A 27,099-nucleotide genomic window follows, 5' to 3' on the forward strand; every position below is an offset into this window, starting at 1 on the left:
TCCGGCTGATAGAGTACGGAGGTGAGAAGTGGAGGTGTGACAGCTGTGACAAGGATGATATACTTTCAGGGAGAATGGTGATAGCTGGATGAGAGAGAGTGGCTGTGGAGGTGGAGAATGTAGAATAAGGAGGCAGTAGATGTTTGTAATGGCTCGCAACAAGGAAGAAGGTTGGGGAGGGTGAGCATTGGCAAGAAGAAGCATGGTAGGGCTATAGGAAGTAAAGGAAGCTGACGAAATAATGCAATGTTTTGTTGACAAATCCAGTTTGTGGTTCTGTACTGCTCTCCTGGACATGTGGCAGAAGCCAAAGCCCCGGTTAACCCACAGTATCCACAGCTAAGGCAGCTGGGAGAAGAATTCAAACCTCCCCTGTAGCAGGCCTGTTGGTCAGAGGAATGTGGGATGGCAGAAGCTGAAGTCCTGCTGGTTCATGGCATCTTCATTTCTCCACATCAAAGGTAGCTGGGAGAAATATGTAGAGGAACTGCAACCTTCTCAGTACCGTTTAAGAACAGTATTAGTTGTGAGCTTAGAAGTCATCATGTAGTGCATATCTCCCTTTTACCCACCATTCCTATCAATGATAACTGTCAATTGTTTAAACCAGCGCTTCTCAACCGGTGTGTCGCCAAGCACCGGCTGGTGTGTTGCGTGCTCCCGGTCTCTCCCGCTGCCCTTTCTTTCCTGCTGCCGTTGCCGCCGGGCTATCAGCACGTTCAAGCCCAGAGGGAGCGGCAGCAGTGCTAAAAGAAGCTGTGGCACCCGCGGCTGGCCTTCCCGCGCCTGCCCCCCCGTGACCCGGAACAGGAAATGGTGCGCGGGAAGGAGAAAGAGCCGTGCCGTGTGATAAAGTAGCAGTGGCGACTGCAGCATCGGCCCCCGAGCAATTGAAGCAGCCGGTAATCGAGAAAGGAGACAGCAGCATGAGCCTCCTGCGGCCGATGGGATTCTTCTTTCTTGGCTTGCGGGAGCTGGAGGAGGAGGCTGCTGCAGCTACCATTTGTGCTCGGGGAGGGGCGGGGGGGGGGGGGGGAGAGGAAGTAAGAGAGAGGAGCAGCCAGTGTGTAAGTGAGAGAATGTGTGTGTGATTGAGAGCCTGTGTGTAAGTTAGAGAATGTATTTGATTGAGAGCATGTGTGTGACTGAGAGAAACTGGTCAGAGAGCTGATGTGTGTGTGTATATGTGAGAGACAATGAAAGTGACTGCTCAAGGAGATAACTGATGTGTATATGAAAGTGAGAGACATTAGTCAGGGATGTGACTGATGTGTGTGTGTGTGTGTGTGTGTGTGTGTGTGTGTGTGTGAAAAAGAGAAAAAGCATGGAAGTGAGAAATCTGGGTATGTGAGAAAGCATGGTGTTGTGGGGGTGTGTGTGAAAGAAAGCATGGGAGTGAGAAGCCTGATTATGTGAGAGAGAGCATGGGAGTGGGAAGCCTGTGTGTGTGTGCATGCATGAGAGAGAGACTGGTTGGTAAGGTGACTGTGTGTGTGAGAGAAAGAGACTTGTGTGTGTGAATGTGAGAGAAAGAATGTGATTCAGGGAATGAGAAGCCTGTGCAGTGGAGAGCGAGCATGGAAATGAGAGAGAGACTGGTGTGTGTTTATATGTGTGTGTAACAGAGAGAGTGATTATGGGAATGAGAAGCCTGTGCATGTGAAGAGTGAGCATGGGAGTGAGAAAACTGGGTGTGTGTGAGACACAGCATGGGAGTGAGAAGCCTGCATATCTGAAAGAACACGGGAGTGGGAAGTGTGTGTGTGTATGCATGAGAGAGATCAGGTGACTGGTATGTGTTTGTGTGTGTGAGAGAGAAAGAAAGTGATTATGGGAATGAGAAGCCTGTGCATGTGGAGAGAACAAGCATGGGAGTGAGAAACTGGTGAGTGTGTGTGAGACAGAGAAAGTGATTATGAGAGTGAGAAGCCTGTATATGTAAGTAGAACACGGGAGTGGGAAGCCTGTGTGTGTGTATGGCATGAGAGAAACTGTTCAGGAAGGTGACTGGTGTGTATGTCAAAGACTGTTTGGGAGATGATTGGTGTGTGAGAGACAGAAACTGGTCATGGGGGCATGACTGGTATGGTGTGTGTGTGAGAGACATGGGCACGGCTGTGTGCTACGGCCTGCATGGAAGAGGAGTAGGAGTAGGGGTAAGTAAAGGTGGCTTTTTAAGTTTATTTTTCTTGATTGACTGCCCTTTTAATTATTTAATATTATGTGATGTGTCTGCTTTTTTGAAATATTTTATTGGTGTTTGGAGAATTTTTAATAGTTTTTATGAGTTTTTAATTGTTGGATGTTATTCTGTTCATAGCTGTTTGAAACATTTATTCTGCTTATTAGTATAGTTTTACAGTTATTTCTGTGTGGGGATCTATAGCTGCTTGCTAGTTCTGTTTTCCTAATAAGAGGTGTATTGGTTTTTAGGACCTGATTTAATATTTGTAGTGTTGCCTTTTCATAGATAGGGTTGCTCCTGTTTGAGTGTATTCCATAATACAGGTGTAACTGTGTGCGGATTAGTTTATGTGCATTACTACAGATCCTGGGAGTATGTTAGGTCGGTTCTGTGTCTGTTACCGAGATGAGATATTTTACTAGCATGTAAGCGTTTGTATCAATCTTATTTGTTGTGTTTTCTCAAGAGGACATGCATTGGTGGTAAACTGCTATCTTTTCATAAGTAGGGCTATTGAGCCTGGAAGTAGAAGGAGTTTGAGTTGCTGTTACAGAGATGACACTAGAACCAGAATATCTTTTTTGTAGGGTGAGTTGTATGGGGAATGTTGTAATCCTGCTTTACATCCATTATTGTGGGTCAGGGGGGGTTCCCGTGGATGCAAACTGTACTTTTAGATCTAGCCCCATGACGATCATGGGTCAGTGTGTCATGCATGTGAGAACAATCTGTCAGGTGTGTCCCGACAGAAAAAAGGTTGAGAACCACTGGTTTAAACTATTCATCTCTGTCATGGCAACTGGGCTTTCCTAGGGCAGTAATCTGTTCTTTTACATCACACAATGGGCTTCAAACTGGATTGGAAATTCTAATTCAAAAGTCTCAAAGCTGTACTTACCAGAAATATGATGTGCTTCCTGTTCTGATAAGACTTGGTGTGTGAAGGGTACTGTTTTCTGTTGGGTTTTTTTGTGCATCTTGACAGCTAGTATGCCTCTGTGCCCCAGAAGATTTGTAAATGTAAGCCTGGCCTTAACACCACTAAAGATATAAACTAGGCATGCTCCTCTTGTCATGTTAAGTGGACCCCCCTTAATGTGCAGAATTCAGCTGTCGTGACCACTCATTTGTGGTGAAATGCTTATATGCATAATGGGGCAATTTCCAAAAGTCTGCCTACATGCAGTCTGCAGCTCCTCTCTACCTCATTTTCACAGGAAAAGCACGCACATACTTTCCCTTTGAAAACTGCTCATGGGGATGGAGAACCCATGGACTTTACACTTGCTGTTTTTGTGGGCAGATTTTTTCTGGAAATCTAGTCAACACATGTTTTCCATTCCTGCCTTAAACATGCCCCCGAGAACGTCTCCCCCTTAGTCCAGTTAAAAGTATCTGCGTTATAGAAACCTACATATACTTCTAGCTGGATTGAGTTGGGGTTATTATTCAGGCAGCTGGTTTATATGGAGAAATCACTACTTATGTGGCTGTAAATGCATGAACATTAGACCTCCTTAAAAGTCCAGGATCAGGCATTTAGCCTGGTCCACCTTAAGATAGTCACAAGAGAATTCTGGTTACAGGGTGTTTCTCCTGAGACACCAGGGTCTAGATGGAAAGGGAAGGCCCCAGATGAGACTAGAAGAAAGCAAGAGGTATGCTAAAACTACTTATTTGTAAACTACTACATTTCTTTTTTTTTTTCTATTTGAAATTTTCGTAATATTCAGACGTTAATCCACACCAGTGGGTTATGCACCTCTACCAACAGATGGAGAAGGAGCAAAGCTGAAGTCACTTTATATATACCCCTACAGTGATATCAGCTGCCAGTATTCTTCGTCTCCAACAGATGGTGGACGTGCATTTCCCTACTGTGGATTGCTTTAAAAAAAAAAAAAAATTAAAAGGAGAAAAGAAGGAAATTAATTTGCCCCGCTTTCCTGTGGTGATATCTTATGGTCCCTCTCTCAATCGAGTTTTCCTGAGGTGATATCTGCAGATCTCTCCCTCAGTAGAGTGCCTTGGTCTGAAGCTGGTTTTCCAGCGTGGACTTAGCTGTAGAGAGAGAAACAGCTGAGAGGCTAGCGGGTGAAGGAAGCCGAAAGCGGTGGTGAAGGCCTTTGCCCTCTCCCCCCGCAGCCGGAGACAGACTCTATACTCATACTTCTGCCAGAAGGGTGGCTTCAGTGATAGCAGCTAGGCGTCAGCTATAGCTGAGGAATTGGTCAGCCGATACAATTTCGAAGTCTAATGTTATGAAATTGCCTTTTAAAGGATCGCTCTTGTTTGGGAGTGTTTAAAAAAAAAAAAAAGTCCAATAAATGGTTAGGATCATCGATTGCCAGAGGATTAAAAGCAGGTGCCGAAGTTGTTCAGCGTGGGAGGTGGTGCTAGGGGTTTCAAACATTTTCAACTCTACAGAGGAGCGGCTTCTCAGAGGGCTCGACCTTTGTGTAGGTCTCAGTCCTTCATCCTAGGCAGCCCATCCTAGGTCTCAGTCCTTCATCCTAGGCAGACCATCCTAGGCAGCCCAGACGGTGGTGCCTCCCTCGACTCCCTCAGTGAGGGTGTGCTAACCCAACCCCAGGAACAGGAGATAGGGGGTTGCCTGTCTCTCCTTTTTTGTCGAAGGTGGGTCGAGATCACATCAGACTGGTGGGTTCTGGAGGTGATAAGAATTGGTTATGTTCTGGAGTTCCTCAGCGTTCCTCGGAACGTTTTTGTGGTGTCGCCCTGCAGAAGAGACGGGCAGTGGAGTGTACTTTGTCAAGACTCCTTGGCCTGCGGGCTGTGACCCCAGTGCCCATGTCACAAGAAAAGATGGGTCGACATTCCATTTATTTCATTGTACCCGAGAAGAAAGGTTCCTTAGCCCCATCCTGGATCTCAAGGGAGTCAACTGGCTTTTGCGAGTGACTTGTTCCCGCTGATAATGGCAGTATCGGAGTAATAATTGACACAGAGCTAAACCTCAAACAGCACATAACACTAAAGGTTAAAGAAGGGTATGCTAAACTTATGGTACTTAGAAAACTTAAACCATTACTGTCACTGCCAAACTTTCACACAGTGCTTCAATCACTGATATTTGCAAGCACTGACTACTGCAGTGCATTACTACTTGGTTTACCTTACACTATGATAAGACCACTGCAAATATTACAAAACTCCGCAGCTAGAATTCTCACTGGAAAAAGTAAAAAAAGATCACACCACAGATACACTAGCCGAACTACATTGGCTACCCATAGAACAAAGAGTTCACTTCAAAGCACTTTGCACAATACACAAATTGATCCATGACGAAAAAGCAGAATGGCTGAACACAGCACTTCGAGTACACGTCCCACATAACAATTTAAGATCAGCAAACAAAGCCCTCTTAACCATTCCATCTGTGAAAACCACAAGACTAACCCAGGTTAGGGAACGTGCACTGTCTCTGGCCGGTCCCATATTATGGAACACTATGCCCCTTGATCTAAGACTTCAGAGAAATCATAAACTTTTCAAAATAAACCTCAAAACCTGGCTCTTCAAACAAGCTTTTGATAAAGAAAACGCTGCAAGCAAATAAGGATAAGCGGATATAGAGCACCCAGCACACAATCTCCAGATACTACCTGGAAATTATTTTATCCCTCAGATAATCGTAGTCAACAAACCGACAGGTTGAATAGCAAAACATATACTCTCCCATGAGAATTTCATCAATGTAAATTCCATGTCATAAACCAAATAGTACTTAATGTGTATTTGTTACCAGATAATGGCACCCTCTATGTAAAGTATGATCTTTTTTTTTTTTTTATATATATGCCCTATTGTAAACCATTATGATGGTAAATAACTTAATGATGGTATATAAAAACTTTTAAATAAATAAATACAGTCGGGGGAGTGTTTTACATCTCAGGATTGTCAGAGATATATCTGCATATTTCCATTTGGCTGGAGCATCAACTATTTTCTGCGACATTATCAGTTTCAAGTGCTACATTTTGGTTTAGCCACTGCGCCCAGAACCTTCTCCATGGTCATGGTGGTGGTGGTAGTAGCAGCTGTATTGAGAGAGATGGCATTCTAGTCCACCCATACTTAGTCGATTGACTAATTCGGGCTAAGAGCATGGAAGCAAGTATTCAGGCCTAGTGCAAGGTGATCTGACTACAGGAACTAGTTGGGTAATATACTTGGTCAAGAGCAATCTGCAGCCATCCCAGACACTGGAGTATCTCACTGGAGTAATAGCCTAGTGGTCAGAGCAATGAGCCCTGAACCAGGGAAGCTGGGATTCAATTCCCACTCGGGGATCCTAAAGGCAACCTCTCCCTCTGGCAAAAATAAATGTAGTGAATAAACTATCTGTTTTGGGACCCATGTTTTTCAATATATTTATAAATGATCTGGAAAGGTATACGACAAGTGAGGTAATCACATTTGCAGATGATACAAAATTGTTCAGAGTAGTTAAATCACAAGCGGATTGTGATAAATTGCAGGAAGACCTTGTGAGACTGGAAAATTGGGCATCCAAATGGCAGATGAAATTTAAGGTGGATAAGTGCAAGGTGATGCATATAGGGAAAAATAACCTATGCTAGAGTTACACAATGTTAGGTTCCATATTTGGAGCTACCACCCAGGAAAGAGATCTAGGCATCATAATCTGTTCAGAGTGCGGCGGCAGTCAAAAAAACCAAACAGAATGTTGGGAAGTATTAGAAAGGAAATTTATTTATTTATTAATTTTTATATACCGACATTCTTACATCCGATGTAAATCATACCGGTTTACATTAAACAGAATAGCAGGAAATAAATTTCCATAGTCTAATACAAAGAACATTTCTAATTAAAATTATTAACAAGCGAAAAAAAAAAAGGTAAAGAAATGGAATAAAGTTTAAATAAAATATAAAAGATTTTTATTTTTTTTTTACAAGCACAAGGGTTGCACGAAGGGGTGCACAAAGGGGAGGGCCCCTTTGTTGCGCCCCCTTCGGCGCGCGACGCACGGCGCTGCGCCTGATGGTGAGGCGCTCTTCAACCGTCGCCGGAGCTCCCAGTGACGTCAGGTGGGGGCGTGGTCATAGATCTCCGTCATTCAATTTCCCTCACCTCCTGCTCTTTTTTGGCCCACCAAACTAAATTCATGATTCTGTGGTCATAATCGGATGTAAAATGACCAGGGATAAATCCTGATTGATCTTTCTGAATCAACATGGGTACTAAACTGTTCAGCTGATTTAGCAAGCATTTTGGCCAACATTTTTAGATCCAAATTAAGAAGAGAAAGGGACCTATAGTAGCCACACAGTGTAGCATCTCTACCAATCTTGTGAATGACTGTCATTCCCTCAAGATTAGATCTAAAGAGGAAGAGCAGTGAGAAATGAGAATATTAAACATGTGCACGAGCATTTTCGCAAGCAGAAGCAAATTGTTTATAAAATTTATCAGAAAACCCATCAAGGCCAGGTGATTTGCCCATTTTGAGGCCTTTGATAACTTGTAGAACCTCTAGCTCCACAATATCTCTATCAGAAGATTGATACTCCAATGGGAAGAGATGGGAGACTGATATCCACCAGGTAGGCATCTTTTTCACTTGTCATTGATGAGGGGATCTATCTATAATGTCTGCATTATCTGTTGCAAATTTCCCATCCTTGCCTTTAATTTTGACAATATGATTTTGTAAAAATGTATTTTTCAGTCTCCTAGCCAGAAGTTTACGAGCCTTGTTGCCATGTTTTAAGAAATCCTGTTCAACAGGATCCTACTGATGAGCGATACTTTCTACATCCAAAGGATGGAGACAATGTCTAATAGTCTCCAACTCCTGAAGAATATCTGGGTCAGGGTTCCTCTTATGTGCCCGTCCCAACCTATTGATTGAATGTGCTAGAGTCTAGCAGCTAGACCAACTTTAAATTTTCCGATCTCTCTTTTCTTGTATGAGGTGTGGGGAAATCAGTTTCTCCCTGATAACTTCTTTGAGACATTCCCATAATACTACAGAAGAAGTTCCCTCTTTATCATTAAAATGTAAGAATTCCTGAATATCCTCTAACACTTGCACACAGAAGTCTGAATCATTCAGCAAACTATCATTGTCTCCAGAACCTTCTGCCTTTTATCAGCAATTGTAAAAGAGTAATCAAACCAGCGTATGGTCTTACCTATCTCAGCCCTTTTAATTCCAGAATCTAAGAATTTATCAAGTAGAAAAAAATAAATACGAGAGAGAGAATTATGTGGTTTAGAAAAAAAGGAGTAATTACGGCCAGATGGGTTTAACACTCTTCAAATATCAGCAAGGCCCCCCATCTGTCTGCAGAACGTTTAAGCTTAAGTCGAGGAGACCTAGTGTATAAACCTCCTCCTGCAGTGTTATCTACCTGTGGAGACCTAGTTATATTGAAGCCCCTTCCCACAATCAAATGCCCCCCCTCACTAAAAGGTAAAACTTCAGATGCTAAATTAAAAAAACAAACAAACCCCCCCCCCTTGATCTGTTTGGAGCATACAAATTAACTATAGTAAATAGTTTAGAGTACAATCTCAAGTGTAACACAATATACTTACCCTCGATGTCTCATGTAACCACCTTTATCTCTGGAGTTAACTCTTTAAATAGCAAAATACCCACCCTCTCCATTCTTATTTTTGACTATACTTGAAGCAAAAAACAAATAGGAATGATTTAGAGCACATCAAATGTTCATCTCTCTTTCTGAGATGTTTTATGAATGAGAAGAATAGAGGCCTTTTAAAAAAAAAAACCCCAGCCTCTTCAAATAGAAGCTGCCTCTTCATTGGGGAGTTTAATCCCCTAACGTTTAATGATACGGTCGTTATTAACATAGACGTAAACTGTGAGTGAAGAAGAAAACATAAGCATGTTAATGGAACCCGAGTAATAAACCCCAGCAGTATCAAAATACCATTCCTCAACCTAAAACATCAAGATTCCCCCATCCCTTCCCAGCAAACCATGCACTGCTTTCCTCTTGTAGCAGGCCTGCTCCTGCATGAGGAACGGCATCAATGAGCCACACCCCTCAACTTTCAGGAAAAAAAGAAAAAGTGTAGACTACAAATGTAGAATCTTCCATCTCTAAATCCAGTTTAAATAGAACAGTCGTCACTAATAGCCAAACAAAGGCACACTTGAAGTTGAAATGCCACCAAAAAAAAAATGAAGACGAGAGCACCATTCCCATAGGAATAGCTTGCAGTCAAGTTGCTGTCTGTAGAATCCCCCCTCTCCCCCTGAATGCACTCACCATTCACCATTGCCATCTATAATATATCGGGCTTGGTAGTGTGTCCGTCAGTGCTCGCACATGTTCCCCAGCTTGCCGATAGATGGCGCAGACGGCTCCCTGGCCGCCTTGGAGGCTCAAACACGCCATACAGCAGCCATGTCACAACACCAGTTACAAGAGGAACACCTGGGAGAATTCTGTGCTACTGCAGAATGCAGATTTTGCGCAGAATTCCTCCGTCCTGCAGATTTCCTCCCTCACCTCGCCGATTTCCTTGCTCGCCGGGAGACTATTCAAAACTGGAAGGACAGCGGCCATCGCGGGACACGCTGAAAATAGCAGAGGAGACCCTGGCATTCCGCGAATGGAGCGCATCCCGTGGCACACGCTCCGTTCATGGCGAAGATCAAGGCCTGGCACGCCATTCGCAGCGAAAAGAAAAGGCCCCCGTGTGCCGCAATCGGCGCGCCCGGGCCTTCATCTAAGCCGCGAATGGAGCGTGTGCCACGGGATGCGCTCCATTCGCGGCATGCTGGGGTTTCCGCTGCTATTTTCTGCTCAAGGCGAAAATGGAAGGCCCCTGTGTGCTGTGAACGGCACGCCAGGCCTTCATCTTTGCTGCGAACAGCACGGGTCCCGCGGCATGCTGGTGAGAGAGAATGTGTCGGGGAGGGTGGAAGAGAGCAGGAGGGTGTGAGAGAGAGAATGTGAGTGTGTGAGAGAAGGGGAGTGACAGAGAGCATGGTTGGTGTGGGGAGGGTGTGAGAAAGCATGGGAGGTAAGAGGGGGCTGGGGAGGGTGTGAGAGAGAGCATGGGAGGTAAGAGGGTGGGGGGGGGGGATGCTTGAGTGTGGGTTTCAGAGAGGGAGCCTATATGAGGGGATGTGTGTGCGAGAGAGTAAGGGAGCCTGTATGAGGCTGTGTGTTTGTGGAAGGGACACTCTTACAGTGAATTTCTAGGGAAATTCTGCTCAAAATATTTAAATTTCTGCAACTTTAAGTACTAACTTTTTTCTTTAATAATTTAAAATGAAATTACTTAAGAGCATATGTGCCAATAAAAAGGCTCGCCGCCTGGGCGTAAAACAGGTACAGTTGCTAGTTTTAATATATCTCTCTTTGTGGGTACAGAAGGTAGCGCAGACACTGGAAGTTAATTTACCTGAATCCCTATCACTTGGAATATGGCTGCAGCTTCTGATTCTTTTCTTAACCCTCTGGCAACCCCATTAATTGTAAAGGTCAGGCCAAAGGGAAACAACCATTTATAACTGAGATTCTCTTTACTTAGAATCAAGGTGTTATCTCTAAAGTCTCTTTTCTTCCGAATGGTGGTAGGAGAAAGATCAGTGTAAATTTCCACATTATCTTTTCTAAGTCAGTGTGCCCATTTTGATGGAAAAATTATGAAAGCATGCTATAATATCACGTGGGAGATTATGCTGCTGTGGGACTAGTGAATGATGTGCTCTGTCAATCATAATGTGGTAATCATTTGCAAAGCCGTCATCTGCTGCTAATATAACCTTGCAAATATCTTTGACAATTTGACTGCAGTCATTGAAGACAGACAACTCAGGAATCCCTCTAAAACATAAATTGCAGAGTTGCATTCTGATCTCGAAGTCTTCCAGCTTCTTGAGGAGCTTGGCGTTGGCTTTCTTCACAGCATCAACATTCTTGCAATTGTGTGGTATTGGTGGTCTGCTCATTGGCCTTCACTTAAGAATCATCCACATGCCTGCCAATATCGACAACCTCCAATTGTAAATCCGTCTTTAAGAGATCTTTTTTAATATCAGCCATGTCTTCCTTTATCTGCCAGAGCCAACTTTGGAAATCCACTCGGTTGAATGATTCTCCTTTAATTCAAAGTGTGCAACATAAGGATTAAGGCCTACCTCTGCAGGCTCGCAGTCATCCTCCTCTGCCATTATTGTATTGCTGTCTAACATGGCACCGATCCCAACACATGAAAAATGTTTCAGATCAACTTTTTTTCTAGTTGCCAAGGCACAAAGGTGATAGACCTTGCAAGCCAAAAAACCACAAGTCACGTAGGCTTAGAGAAGATAAAAAGGAGGATTTAGTGGGCATGAGAGGGGAGCTCCTCAATTCAGCTACAATCGGGTTCATTGACTTTACTTCTTCCCAAACTACTGCATGTCTGTCTGTAGCACTGCTGAGGTAAGCAGGCTTTCGGTTGTTTAATTTGCCTGTAAATAATAAAGTCTGTAGAAGAATAGCCAGAGTCCAGCTTACTATGTTCTCTGGCAAGCTAAACACTGCTCACACTGTGTTATACTGGCATATGGCTTTAGACATTGCCCTCACAGTATGTCACTAAGATGTCTTCTAGCAATGTTATCAGTAGCTCTGTCAGCGCCTGTCACTGGAGTCCTTTAGTCTGGCGTGCTTAAACCACAGGTCTGGGATATCTGGGATCTTGAGTTCCAGACTTCTTCCTGTATGCTAAGTTACCCGCTTGTGAGGTGGGTTCCTGGACTACAGGAACACAACAGTATCACATACATGGGGTGTAATGAGGGACTGTCATTTGTGCAATCATTGGGCTTTTTCATGCAGTGTTATTGTTTTCCATAGATCCTCAAGATGAAAATAAAATCGGTATAGATGGTATTCAGCAGTTCTGTGATGATTTGGCACTGGACCCAGCCAGTATTAGTGTACTAATCATTGCATGGAAATTCAGGGCAGCAACGCAATGTGAATTCTCAAAACAGGAGTTCCTGGATGGAATGACAGAATTAGGGTAAGTGAGATATACTAAATTTACAAGAACCAGAAAAGCAGTGTAGTTTTCATTAGATGTGCCTGACAAATCCACATACACGGGATTCCCAACTGACATTTACAGCATTTAAATGTCGGGGTTCCCCACTTCACATGGAAAATGTGATTTGCGCTAACAGGAATAAGATATAGGGCTTAATTTACTAAGGCTTTCTCCCAATCTCTTTCTATAGGGAAAAATCTTAGTAACTCATTCTACAGAGGGGGTTGATAGGCTTGTTTCAGACATGGACTCCACCCTTAAAAAAGAAATATCGGAGGTGGGACTCCAACCAGAAACTACTTACCTTGCAAGTTGGAGCCTCAAGGCATCCCTGGGAGGGATCGCTAGCATATGAGAACATTTACATTTTATTTTTAACAAAATCATTTGCCTTATATATTTCTAAGGGCTCACCTAGCAAAGGGTTTTCCCCATAGTCACAGAATAGGTTAACACCTTGGATAAATCAGGTCATAATTTGACTGTTATAATTGTGTTCAAACAACTTTTTCTAGATCTTCAGAAATAAACCTTACCAAAGCAGGATAGAAGTCATCATTGGCCAGTGCAGAATAAAAACATCTTTAATTTTTCTTCTTGAGATATTCTAGTAGTTGAGCACATTTTATTTTCCTTTTGATTTTTGTGTTAATTTTATGGGCTACCTTGATTTATTGTCACTGATGAAGGAATACTGGTTGGCAAAGCCATTGAACTGTTATGGCATGATCAAAGAATCTGCAGGGGGTAAATGATATATAATATACCAATCAATATAAAGAGACAGAATTGTCTTGTAGTCTTTGACATTTCTTTTTAAGAGGACATTTTAAAATCGATGAAAAACAGATTAACCTTTTTTTATTTTTAATAAACAGATGTGATAGCATAGAGAAACTAAAGTCCCAGCTCCCGAAAATGGAACAAGAGTTAAAAGAGCCAGGGAGATTTAAGGACTTTTACCAGTTTACTTTCAACTTTGCAAAGAATCCAGGGCAAAAAGGTTTAGGTATGTATTCCTGCAGGTGTTTCCATGCACAATGAAATTGCAAATAAATCCATGAGGATGTACTGTAGTGTGTAATGAGATCATGTTATTGTATGTTTTTTACATCTGTGAAGGATTCTTTGGTCGTCTTAGGGACCAGTGTGATCTTGAAAGCTCGTGCACAGCGACCTTTTTTAGTATTTTTCATTGGCCCAACATAAAAATTATCACAGCCTGTAAACACAGAAAAATGGTTGAATTAGTACAAATTTGAAACTTGTGAGCAGTAAAGACAATATGAAAGGCTTTGACCCTTCCCCTACATTCAGGGATCCCAGTCTCCTGCAACAGAGTGTGGTTCTTCCCCCAAAATTGGATGGTCCCTATGAGTCACAGTAGACCAGGGGCTGAATCCGATTTGGGGGGAGAGGCAGTAGTCGGCCAGGTCAGATGGGTGCACATTCTCAAGTCACCCCCCACCCCCTCTCCTGTGCAAGTGTGCACCTCCTCAAGCTACTGCTGATAATGCTGGCAGGAAGAAGAGGTAAGTTGCAGTGCAATGGGCCACCTCCTCCTCCTCTGTTACCTTGTGCTTTGAATCACATGGGACCGAAAGCACCAATTGGGCTTCAGTAGCAGAGTATGAGGAGACACCTCGAAGCACTGCCATTCCCATCTTCTTCCTGCTGGCTTGGAACAGCTGAAGGAAAGCAGGCGAGAGGAGAATCAACAGGGTGGGATTCAGTAGGGGGGGTTTGGGGGGGGGGGGGTTTCACTGAGATGGGGCAATGAGAGCAGTTGGGAGGATGTAAGGATGAGATAATTGAGGGGATCACTTGTGATGGGAGTGAGAGGGGATTGATCGTGAAGGAGGGATGACAGAGTGGAAAAGGACAGGCGCTGCATATGAGTGAGAGGGGATAAACACTGGGTGGTGGAGGACGAGGGGGGAGAAAGGAGATTCATTCCATGAATTAATCTATACTAGGTGGGGAGGGGGAGTAAGAGAGGGGATCACCCTTCTCTGCATCTTTCCTCTTCCCCCTCCTTCTGTCATCTTCTGTTCTTCCCTCTCCTCCCCATCTCTGATCTTTTCCTCCCTACTCCCTCCCCCTTGCCAATCCCCCTCTTTTCCTTCCTTGCACCAATTACTAAGATCCCTTTTCCTAAGCCAGATAAAATAAATAAATAAATACATTTTACCCATGCATTGGAGGTTACATGATGTGGTGAGAGCGAAAGGACGCGCTTCCTTGTAGTTCTTGGGCCTCACTCCCTGTATCAACCCACATCGACATTTTAAATTTCATACAAGTGAGTGAGAGTAACATTTTGGGTAGGATCGTTGCACAGAGAGACTCTTCAGTAGACTTGATTTAGATACTGCTACCAGCTGATAGCCATAAAAGTGATCCGTAAGGAGAAGAATAAGCCAGCAGTGGGTAAAATGGCGGACAGTGCCAATAACCTTCTGTTGCTGCATGTGCCCGCTGGAGATTCAGGAGATGTTGCAGCAATAATTTTATCAGCAACGGATTCTAAATTAGACAAATTGCATGGGTGATTTGATGAATTACAATCCTTTCTCACTGAGAATACAAAACGTATTGCAGAGGTGGAAGCCCGTATCACTGAAGTTGATGAGCATGTGCAAGCTCTGGAGCAGGAAATGGTGATAGAAAAGGAAGCGGCCAAAATTTAAGCAAAAGATGAGGATCTTGAGAACCACACAAGACGGAGACATCTTAGATTTACTGGTCTCCCAGAAGCAATTAATGATCAGGACTTGGGGAAAACTCTAAAAGCATGGTTACCTTGAGCACTTAAATTTACAGACATCCCTGACGCTTTTAAAGTGGAGAGAGCACATCGATTGGGGACACGAGGTAATGGGCAAGGGAGATCGAGACCTGTGTTGCAAAGATTCTGAATTTTAAACATAACGAGGAGATACTGCGCCACTACAGACAAGCTCGCAATGTGGAATATGAAGGAACAGCATTATTCTTAGATTATTCAGCAGCCGTTTCAGTGCAATGCAAGGCATATGTAAATATATGCTCTAAATTAGTTTGTCACCAAATTAGATTTGTTCTTCAATTCCCTGCAAAATTGAAAGTGAATTACAACAATACTGTACACTTCTTTGAGATTGCAACAGAGGCGCAGGCTTTCTTCCACACCAGGCTGCAAGGAACAGAATGATAAGTTATATGGGAGGCTAAGAATTTGAGGCCAGTAATTCTGAAGCAAAAGGAGAAACATGCAGTACTACTGATTTACAGTTATTTGCTTCATTAATCACGAATCCAGGGAACTGGAGATCCTGCTATTTTGGATTGCTAGTATTTGGCAGAATTTACCAGCTGTGTGGTGTGTTTTTTGTTCATATTGTTCACTGTGCAGTTATAATTTTTTCTGAGAATTTTGCAATAACAGGGAGTGGCGCCCTAACACATATAAGACACATGGCCTATGCTCATGTTTGAGCAGCTCTTTGTATTGATTAATTGGAGAGAGCAGGGGAGAGGAGGTGGAGAGATAAGGATGGGTGGGAGACTCAAAGCGAGAGGGAATAGGGTCAAGAGGCTATGGGGGGTGGGGGGGGGGGGGGGTAGCAACCAAAATATAAAGATGCTGAAATGGGAGATTATAAAGTTATCACAAATGCAAAGTTGTGGGATGCAATTGGGCTTAGGCTGGGAGGCTCTGACTGGTTGAAGAAGAAAGAGAGTGGGGAATTATATCTGGAAAGTTAGATGAATGGCTGTTAATGTCTGCTTTATTACATGGAATGTGTGGGGCTTTGGGTCAGTGACCAAGCCATATAAATTATTACAAGTGCTACAGAGGTGAAGAGAACAAATAGCTTTGAAACAAGAGACCCATTTAGATGAAACTGAACATCAGAAGCTGCATAGACAGTGGGTAGGAAATGTATATTCCTCACAGTCTGGTACAAGAAAAGTGGGGGTGGCAATATTGGTGGGAAAGATTGTACCATTTTAGGATCCTAAAATAACAACTAACAAGGAGGGGAGATATTTGATAGTGGATGGAATCTTGTTTGGGAAGCCTATTGTGCTGTGTAATGTGTATGCTCCAAATCAATACGAGTATTCGTTTTTTTATAAATTTGGCTCGGATGTTGCTTTCGTACAACAATATCACTAAACTGGTTAGAGGAGATTTTAATTGTTTTGAATACTGATTTGGACCAATCGGCTACCGTTGCTGCTCCTATGGGTGCTAGGGAGAAGGATGTAGGATATTTGTATAAATTTGGATTTTAGTAATCCCTTCACCCCTTGGACAGGGAATACACTCATGTATACCCTTATGTATTCAATGAGTATTCACTCGTATTCCCTCATGTATTCAATGAGTTTTCACTCATGTATTCAATGATATATGATTATGTATAATGATTCATATAATTCATTTGATTATGTATAATGTATTCACTCATGTATTCAAGATCTGGGAAACCTGCCTCACATCAATCACCCACCTCCTCTCTAACCTTAGTCTCTCCCTCAACTCCTCTAAAACTGAACTCATTATAATTTCACACAATCCCATGCAATCCCAACACAACTGACTTCAACACCCATCCCTCCCCTACTCCCTTTGCCCAACACGTACGAGACATTGGCCTTATAATAGATACCCAATTGAACCTCAAAAAGTTCATAAATTCCACCATGAAAGAATGTTACTTTTAAACTCCACGGCCATAATATTCTCCAAATTAGACTATTGCAACTTCCTCTACTGCTAGGTCTCCCTTCATCCATCATCAAATCTCTCCAAATGCTACAAAATGCTGCTGCCAGAGTCTTCGCAAACACTCGCAGAAAAGACCACATCTCCCCCATCCTCAGAGACCTCCACTGGCTCCCAATCTCCTTCAGAATTCTCTACAAGAATCTCACTATCGTACACAAGACACTTCATAACCCTGACATACACTGGCTCAATGACTCACTGCACTTCCACACATCTAATAGATCCACCCGATCTGCACACAATGGCATACTTCACATACCCTATAATAAACCCACCTGCCTTTCTTCCACAAAAGAAAGAGCGCTTTCCATAGCAGGACCCACAAACTGGAATGCTATGCCATCAGATTTACGGCTCGAACCCAGCCACCACAAATTAAAAAAAAACAAAAAAAAAAAACAACCTGGCTTTTCAAACAAGCCTTTGCATAATACACCTCACCCCTCTAGTATGCAGTCACCCCTGCTAACTGCACTCTGTACATCTCAACCCAATTTATGCACTTTGCCACCCCTATAACCACGGGGTCTCCTAAAACACCTGGTTCCTCTCTTTCCCCCGGTTCCAATCCTAGACATACGATGTTGTCATGGTTTTTATGCTCCCTTCCCCTCCCCCCTACTCCACCATGTTATATAATTTATATTATAGTATATTGCTGCCCCATATAATTTATTTATATTTTCCAACTCCACCATTCTATATAGTTTTTATACTATAGTATATTATGTTATTTTATATTTCAATATTTTTCAAGATGTTCTTTGTTTCCCGTTTAATGTACTGCACAGTTAGGATCTTAATATTCTGTTTCCCTCACATGTTACATGTAAACCGAAGTGATGCTCTGCGAGCTTAGGTATAAAAAAGCTTTAAATAAATAAAATAAATAAATGTATCCAGAGCACATAACACCCAATCCAGAATTGATTATTTCCTTATAAATCAACTCATTTTCAAATATTTTGGTCTCCAAAATTGGTGGTCTCATCATCTCAGATCACGCACCAGTGTGGGTGGATTTAGAGGGGTTTGTTCTGGCAAACTCTAGTATCAAATAAGTGAAAAGACGAAGGAGATTGGTGTAAAAAGAAGTCTTTATTGAAGTTTGCCCGACTCTGGTCGAGTTTCGCTCTCAAGAGCTGCCTCAGGGACTACTTATTTATATATATATATATATATATATATATATATATATATATATATATATATATCTGTTTCTTCGATTTTGAAAGATTCAGTGGCAGGTCATCACAGATTGTTAGTTACCACTCTCAGTGCTGTTGATACAGTCGATCCCGCATATCATATTATATCTATTTGAGATCACATGTTGGTAAACAGGCACAATTATTAAATCTCTAAGAATTCTGATTGTATGTAAAATATTATTCCTCTTGATAGTTACAGGTTATCTTCTTTTCCTGCAAACAGCTCCCCCCTTCCTCCTATATTTTACTTCTCCTTTTTTTCTTTTTCATTCCTTATGATACCATATAGTTTGGACTCTATTTGGAACTCGATTTTCATAACCACCTTTATCGTTACATATTTTATTTCCCTCCTTACCTCCACCCGCCCGTCACCTTTTTCCCTCTTTCTATTTCTTGTCCCAGTCTCCTATACTTATTTTGTATTTATCTTGTATTATTTGTATTTAAACTCCAGTTTTTCCCAATATCTATTATTTAGTATATGTAGCTTCTGTATATAATGTATATAAATTTGTAAATTCTCTCCTGTTCTTCCTAACACCATTTAGTTTGTATATGTAGTTTTCCCTCTCCCCAGTTTTAAATGAGTTTCATTGTAAAGCTCCTGTGCTGCAGTTACTGTTATCTGGAAACCAATGTGATGTTTCTAACGAATGTCAGTATACAAAAATGTTAAATAAATAATAAATAAGTTCAAGCTGTTTAGTGCCGAATCGCATCTAGCATAACAACTTCCTGTATTCTGACCTTCACTATGAACATCGACAGGAGACTGTTTGCCAGCATGTGATCTCGAATAGATATAATATGATATGCGGGATCGACTGTATCAACAGCACTGAGAGTGGTTACTAACAATCTGTGATGACCTGCCACTGAATCTTTCAAAATCAAAGAAACCGATCGATATATATAGGTGTTATGCACTTATCCCTTGAGGCAGCTCTTGAGAGCGAAACTCGACCAGAGTCGCACAAACTTCAATAAAGGCTTTTTTTCACACCGATCTCCTTCTTCTTTTTGCTTATCAGCTACATTGGATCGGCTTCCACTTTGTTTTTTGGGTCAAACTCTAGTATCAAAGAAAAGGGGATCAGTGAACACCAGGAGTCCTTTATTCAGCACAGAACATCATAAAAAGCCTGACTCAGGCCGAGTTTTGCTGTTTGAGCTGCTTCAGAGGCTATTACATCTAATGCCGGTGGTTTGTCTCCATACAGCAATTCAGCCTCTGAATGTGCGCCACGGACTGCTCCGTGTCAGCTGAATCAGTCTAGAGCTGCTGCATTTAGTCGCACTCCTAAATGTCAAACCAGCTCTCAGTGGGTCAGCGTTTCAACCGGAAATGCCGTACAGCTGCGCGGTGAGCTTACCGCGCGATTGCCTTGTTACCTCAGTCTCTTTTTTTTTCCGTGACCATTCTGCACACGGGGTTTTTTTCTCCTCCTCGTCTCTGAAGAGATCTTTTCTCAAATTTTATTTTTTTTTTCTTCATTTCTTCTGGGCAGTGATGGCTCCTAAGCCATCTGGATTTAAGTACTACCAATGCGGTAAAATTATGTCCATTACAGATGGACATAATTACTGCTACATATGCTTGGGACCGGAACATGACCAAGACTCATGCCGGGACTGTGGTCGTATGTCCCCCTGAGCCCAGAGGAAGCACGCAGAAAAAATCGCACGGCTAAAGATATCTTTCACATAGTCTTCGCCGGGACCGTCGAAGAGATGGAAGAAGATGCCGTCTAAAAAGGCCTGCTTCGCTAGAGGGTACCTCGGCCAGGTCGGTTATACCACCAGAGCCAATGAAGGGAGTTGAGGCCACAACTCCTCTTTCACAAAAATCCCCTCATGAGCCGCTCGGGTTTTAGTTTACTAAACCCATTCGCTCTCACTCCTCGACACCAAAAAAGTCGGGAAACAAAAAAATCAAATTGGCCGAAGCAGAACGGTGCATCTGAGCAGAGATGTGCTCATGGAGCATCAGCACATAACTTATCTGCGCCTGAGGCCTTGGCGCACAACTACACGTACAAGACATTGGCGCACAGCTACGCGCACAGCTCCGACGACACAGCGGTGCGCACATCACATCGGTGCACAATGGTGTGCACAATGACGCGCACAAAGCATCAGCGCACGGATCTGCGCACAAAGGCACATCTAAGTGCACAGCGCCGATACCACATGACGCATCGAAGCAACATGACTCAAAACGTGCAAAACTATCGATTCAACCTCGAAGTCTGACGCATTTGACACCACTCTTGACGCAGTCTTCACTACTAAGTCAGGAACATCTTAAAAAGTCACAAAAAACTAAGCCTGTAACATCTTCAAAACCTTGTGAGACAGATTCTGACCAACAGGTGGAACTAGTCTCCGTCCATGACACTGCCACATCTAGTGAGGGTTCTGATTCTGATGGATCTTCTTTTAGTAGACCACAATCCCCTCAGCTTCTCCATAACTCAGGCCTGCCTCCTCAAGATAAGCTCATATCAGCAATGCCTTCAGGAGCAGGTCAATTTCCAGGACCTTCACAACCTATCGCATCTTAGGCGATGTTGCAGATTTCGCAGGTATTGAATACTTTTTTCCAAGATCTAAACATGGCACATCCTCAGCCTCCGCTTGCACCTTCTCAACCTTCGCCAACTCCATTACTTCCATCTCCAATTCCAGATCGACCAGATACTCCAGACTCACCATGGACATTGTCACCTGGTTCATCTACAGGGTTCCCATCTGATCCTCCAGAAGGTCTTCCAGAACCTTATTCCCCTCCCGAAGACTTGTCCTACGCAAAGTTCATCGAGAAAGTGGGCTCTCCATTAAATATTGAGACTGGAAAGATCCCTGATCCTAGGTCAGAGGTGTTAGGAATACTGAATATATTTGAAATGCCTCCAGAACCAACAGCTCTACCACCACATACAGTGCTAGAAAAGTTCTTCGTAAAATGTGGGACAAACCCTTTACTACCGCAGCCTCATTAAGGAAAACGGACTTAAAGTACCGTATACGTAATTCCACAATTTACGATTCCACACAGCTACCACACAATTCAATAGTAGTGGAATCTGCTCTATCAAAGTCAAAAAGGTCAAAACTACATTCAAATTCACCACCAGGGAAAGACCATAAGTCTATGGATGATTTTGGCTGTAAGGTATACCATTCTTCCATGTTAGCAACAAAAATTCAACATCATCAGTTTTACGTAATCCAGTATTTATTTGAATGTCTTCAGAGGTTACGTCCCTCATGTTTAACCTCTGAAAATACTCTACCACAACCTTTTACTGACATGGAAGAAGGGCTTCACCATCTACTTCGGTCTGTCTGAGTCCTTTGAGTCTTCCGCAAGATCCTCGGCTACGGCTAAAGCGGCAAGATGGATGGCGTGGTTGAGAGCAAGTGCAATTAGAGAGGATGTTCACGATAAGTTAGTGGACATACCGTGCCTGGGTGACAATCTTTTTGGTGAAAAATTTGGGGAAACCTTTACTCTTCTTAAAGAACAGAGTACTGCTGTGCTATCACTCACATCTCCAACGGACCCCCATACCTCGTCCAGGAAGTTTTACCCTTCATTCAGGAAGAAGCCCTATTCAAGGGTACCCTTCAAGCCATACAATAACTATCGATCACAGAATTATTCCCACCAAAGATACCAGCCTCAGGCTCATCAGTCCCGTGGTCGACCTCGTCAACAAATGACACAAAAGCAAACACCAGCACCTCCTCAAAAACAGACTTCATCTTTTTTAGCTATCCCAAGCCACCTCCACCACCTTACATATAGGGGTTTGCCTTCACCTTTTTTATACTAATTGGGAGGCGATTACTTTGGATGTTTGGGTGCTGAACATCATAAGGGAGGGCTATCGAATAAATTTTGTAGCACTCCCGAATCTTCCTCATATTCCCGTTCCCCGAAATACATCAACCCACTCACTGTACCTTCAAGAACAGTTACAAAATCTACAAAGCCAGAAATCCATTCAAAGAATTACAAAGGCACAGGAAAATCAGGGGGTTCTACTCCCATTATTTTCTCATTCCAAAAAAGTCCGGAGGTCTTCGACCAATCTTAGGTTTACAGAATCTCAACAAACACATTCAGAAAGAAAAATTCAAGGTCATGTCTCTCAAGACTATTCTTTCTCTCCTACAACCTAACGACTAGCTATGTTCCATAGACTTGAAGGATGCATACTCCCATATTCTCATGCACCCTTCTTCCTGGCAATACCTTTGCTTTCAAGCTCAGAGCAATCACTATCAATACAGGGTTCTACCCTTTGGTCTGTCCTCAGCCCCAAGAGTGTTCACAAAATGTTTAGCGGTGGTGGTGACTCACCTCAGACAACTGTCAATTCAGATTTTTCCCTGTCTGGACGACTGGCTTTTAGTAGCCTCTGATCGGCCTACTCTACGAACTCACACGTTCCAAACAACTGTCTGCAGACATTGGGCTTCATAATCAATTACGAAAAGTCCAACCTGCAACTGACCCAAACACTACAGTTCATTGGAGCGCTCATCGATACAGCACAACAGAGAGCATACCTCCCACAGGACAAAATTCAAACTCTATCCTCACTAACTCGACGTCTGTGCAACCGATCACATACCTCTGCACGTCTAATCCTCCAGCTACTGGGTCATATGGCGGCAGCTATCCATGTGGTTCCCTACACGAGACTACATATGCGCCGCCTACAGTGGGGACTAAAGAATCAATGTTCTCAATTCTTTCAGTCCCTCTCAACCAAGATACAACTTACCACCCAAATGCTCACCGATATTCGATGGTGGAAGAACATCAACAACTTGACCTCGGGAGCACCCTTCTGGTTACCTTCCCATCAACTCACCCTCACGACGGATGCATCCAGAAGGGGCTGGGGAGCTCATCTTAGCGAACTGAAGACTCAAGGTCTCTGGTCTGCGCAGGAGAGCACACACCAGATCAACTTTCTGGAACTTCGAGCCATTTGGAAAGCACTTCAAATCTTCTCCCCTCAGGTTCGGGGCAAGCATCTCATGGTATACACAGACAACCAAGTTGCCATGTTCTACATAAACAAGGAAGGAGGGTCAGGTTCATGGATCCTTTGTCGAGAAACACTTCGAATACTGACGTGGGCAATAGCAAACGAAGTTTCGATGCAAGCCACTTACCTTCCAGGCTTAGACACTGTCACGGCGGATCACCTCAGCAGGGTTTTTCATCCACACGAATGGACTTTAAATTAGGAAGTTGCAACCAGAATCTTTCAACGCTGGGGCAACCCGATGATAGATCTCTTTGCCACAGAGAACAGCTGTCAAACACAAGTATTTGCTCCATTTACCCAAGCACACTTCGTCATGCTCCAGATGCCTTTCTTATTCCATGGACAGAGGGCTTACTATACGCCTACCCTCCCATTCCACTAATATCGAGGACAATTCAAAAATGTATCAGAGACATAGCGGATATGATCCTCATAGCCGCAGCATGGCCAAGACAGCCCTGGTATCTGTATCTCACGCAACTATCCATTCGCCCACCAATTCACTGGAGAGCCATCCACGTCTGTTGACTCAGGAAGGGGGTCCCTCCTTCATCCAATGCACCAATCCCTCCACCTGACAGCTTGGAGGTTGAAAGGCAATTATTAAACCATCTGGGCCTGCCAGCTCCACTTAGAAGACATTCTTATTGCTTCTAGAAAACCTTCAACTAGATGTAACTATGCAGGATAGTGGCATCGTTACACGGAATGGTGCACAACACGAAGACTAGACCCTTTCTTGTCAACAGCCACGCAACTTCTGGAGTATCTTTATACACTCTACTTTGCTGGTTTAGCGCTGGCTTCAGTTCGTGTGCTTGTTAGCGCCATTGCAGCTTTCCACCACTCTCATAACGGACTTCCATTTTCCAACCATCCGTTGATCTCCAGATTCAAGAGGGGCATGCTACGTCTAAGGCCACCGGTGTCAAAACCACCTATACCATGGGATCTCAATATAGTCCTTGAACAGCTAATGCTGCCTCCTTTCGAGCCATTAGATTCATGCCACATAAAATACCTAACCTGGAAAATGGTATTTCTAGTGACAGTCACATCAGCACGGAGGATAAGTGAGCTACAAGCCTTGGTTCACTATTCTCCTTATTTAGAATTTTATCATATCGGCTTTCCACATCAGTCAATTACATTGCCAGTCTTTCAACCTAAACCTCATCATAATGACCGAGACAAGCTTCTACACTCTTTAGACTGTAAAAGAGTATTAGCTTACTACAAACACAGAACTCAATCTCAAGGAAGACCATCTCAATTGTTTCTATCCTTTAACCCTAATAATCCAAACCAACCTGTCTCAAAAAGAACCATTGCTAGTTGGTTATCCCAATGCATTGAATTCTGCTACAATAAGCGTTCTCCGCTTTTGAGCAATAAACTGAAAGCACACTAGATACGCGCAACAGCAGCATCTGTTGCACATTTAAAAAGGGTTCCACTGCTGGGCATCTGCAAAGAGGCAACCTGGTCTTCTCTTCATACCTTCACATCTCACTACTGTACCGGACAGCAAGCATCTTCCAATGGGTTCGGCAGTTTTGTCAACCCTACATGCTGAATAAGACTGTCTACCTTTATTGAAGGGTAGTGTCCTCAACTTAAAAACTTATTATATGGACACAACCCGGGAGCTTGGGACTTCCAGACAGCATGGCTATTTCAGCCCTGCTATTGACGGGAAAAAGCAAGTTTGCTTACCGTAAACGGTGTTTCCGTAGATAGTAGGATGAATTAGCCATGCGATCTCATCCCACCTCCCTAGACAGTTTAGAGATTCTACCAAAACGTTTCCACGCACATCTCGCTTGGCTACAAGAGACTGAGGTAACAAGGCAATCGCGCGGGAAGCTCACAGCACAGCCGTACAGAGTTCAAAACTCTGTACTAACTGAGAAATCTCCACCTACTGACCGGTCACGAGACGCTCCCAGACAGCATGTCTAATTTATCCTGCTGTCTACAGAAACACTGTTTACGGTAAGCAAACTTGCTTTTCTCAGCAGGGAAAGCCTGGACCTGGGGGAATGGACGCTGTCAACCAAAGGCTTCCAGCTCCTAGTAAATCGCTGGGGCCTCCCGGCCATGAACCTACTGGCCACATCTCACAATGCAAAAGTCCCCTGGTTCTTCAGTCACAGACGAGATCAGCACTCCTAAGGGATCGACGTCCTCATCCAGACCTAGTCAGAGGAGGCCTCTTCTGGGCAAGATCATCCGCAAGATAGAACACCACAGAGGTTTTAGTCCTCCTAGTGGCCCTGGATTGGCCCAGATGCCCGTGGTATGCAGACATGTGAAAAGTCCTCTGTGCCTCCCCTACATAGGGACCTTCTCCCTCAGGGCGGTTACTCAGCGGTCGTGATCGCCACCTTGCTTCACTTGTGGAAGTTCTCAGCATCCCTGGCATACATACAGATATCGAAAATATTTGAGGCCTGGTGAGTGAGGGCTGCGGGGTGCCCCTGCGAACGGCCAAAATCCCCATGATTCTGGAATTTTTACAGGATGGCCTGAAGAAAGGGTTGTCTCTCAACTCCCTCAAGGTCCATGTAGCAGCCCTCTCCTGCTTCAGAGCCGAGGGAACGGGCATCTACACTTGGCCAGTTTCCTAAAAGGGGTTAAACAACTCCGACCACCCTTAAAGTGGCTGAATCCCCTATGGAACCTCAATCTAGTACTGGACTTCCTAGCAGGGCCTTCCTTCAGACCGATGTGCTGTCTGTCGCTACACCTATTAACACTAAAGACTATTCTTGGTGGCAGTATGCTCGGCCCGTCGCATCTTGGAACTACAGGCACTGTCTTGTCGGGAACCATTCCTTCGATTTACTCCAGAAACAGTACAGCTTCGTACTGTCCCCTCTTTCTTACCAAAGGTGGTCTTGGGAGTTTCACTTGAATCAATCCATCTCCTTACCGTTACCGGAGGGACAGAAGAACACGGAAGACTCCCACCTTTGTCATCTAAACGTCAATAGACTCTTAGTGTGGTACCTGGAGCACTCGGAACTGATGCGCAAGACAGTTCACTTATTTATTCTTCACGGCGGGAAGAAACGGGGCAAAGCAACTTTGCAAGCTACTATAGCTCACTGGATCAAGGAAATAATCAAGGCAGCTTATGTAGGGGCAGGGAAGCCTTTACCCCTTCAGGTCAAAGCTCATTCTACTAGGGCCCAGGCAGTATCCTGGGTGGAAGCTAAGCTACTGTCGCCTGCCGACATCTGTCGAGCAGCGACGTGGTCTTCCCTACACACCTTCTCCAGGTTCTACCGCCTGGACGACGGGCAGCCTCCTGCCCCATTTGGGAATAGCTTTTGTACATCCCACTGGTCCTGAGTCCATCTAGCTTATACTCTTGGAAATGGAGAAATTACTTACCTGATAATTTTGTTTTCCTTAGTGTAGACAGAAGGACTCAGCATCCCACCCACGGCTGCCCAGGAGAGGCGCCAAGGAATCGCCCATGAGGTGAACCTCGATTCCATATGAATATGGGTAAGCCGTTGCCCTACCCCTAGTTCAAGGCATCCACAGTATGGCTGGTTTCGATGCTTATGTTGATTGAGTACACTGGCGGTCTCCAGTTTTTAATCAAGTTTTGTTAACCAAGGGTTTAATCAAGTTGTGTCCAAATTCTAATCAAGTTCTTTGATTCAAAGAGAATACTGAAGAGCTGAGGTCACTGTAGGGGTATATCTAGGGTGGCGTCAGCTTTGAAACCTGACTCAGTCTCCCATTTGCTAGCAGGGGGAACAC

The 27,099-nt window shown here is 43.6% G+C and overlaps 1 protein-coding gene across 3 annotated transcripts in view; it reads left to right on the forward strand.

Annotated features, from left to right (window-relative positions):
• The window catches only part of DCUN1D1 (defective in cullin neddylation 1 domain containing 1), a 73,854-nt gene that overhangs the window by 10,143 nt on the left and 36,612 nt on the right, over positions 1–27,099 (forward strand). For all 3 annotated transcript variants that reach the window (XM_029615795.1, XM_029615793.1, XM_029615794.1), the window contains exons 3-4: positions 12,070–12,238; positions 13,141–13,271. In XM_029615795.1, coding sequence (XP_029471655.1) covers positions 12,070–12,238; positions 13,141–13,271 — 300 coding nt within the window. The remainder of the gene's footprint in view (positions 1–12,069; positions 12,239–13,140; positions 13,272–27,099) is intronic.

Source organism: Rhinatrema bivittatum, chromosome 9 (genome assembly GCF_901001135.1).
Source record: "Rhinatrema bivittatum chromosome 9, aRhiBiv1.1, whole genome shotgun sequence".
NCBI classification, from domain to species: domain Eukaryota; kingdom Metazoa; phylum Chordata; class Amphibia; order Gymnophiona; family Rhinatrematidae; genus Rhinatrema; species Rhinatrema bivittatum.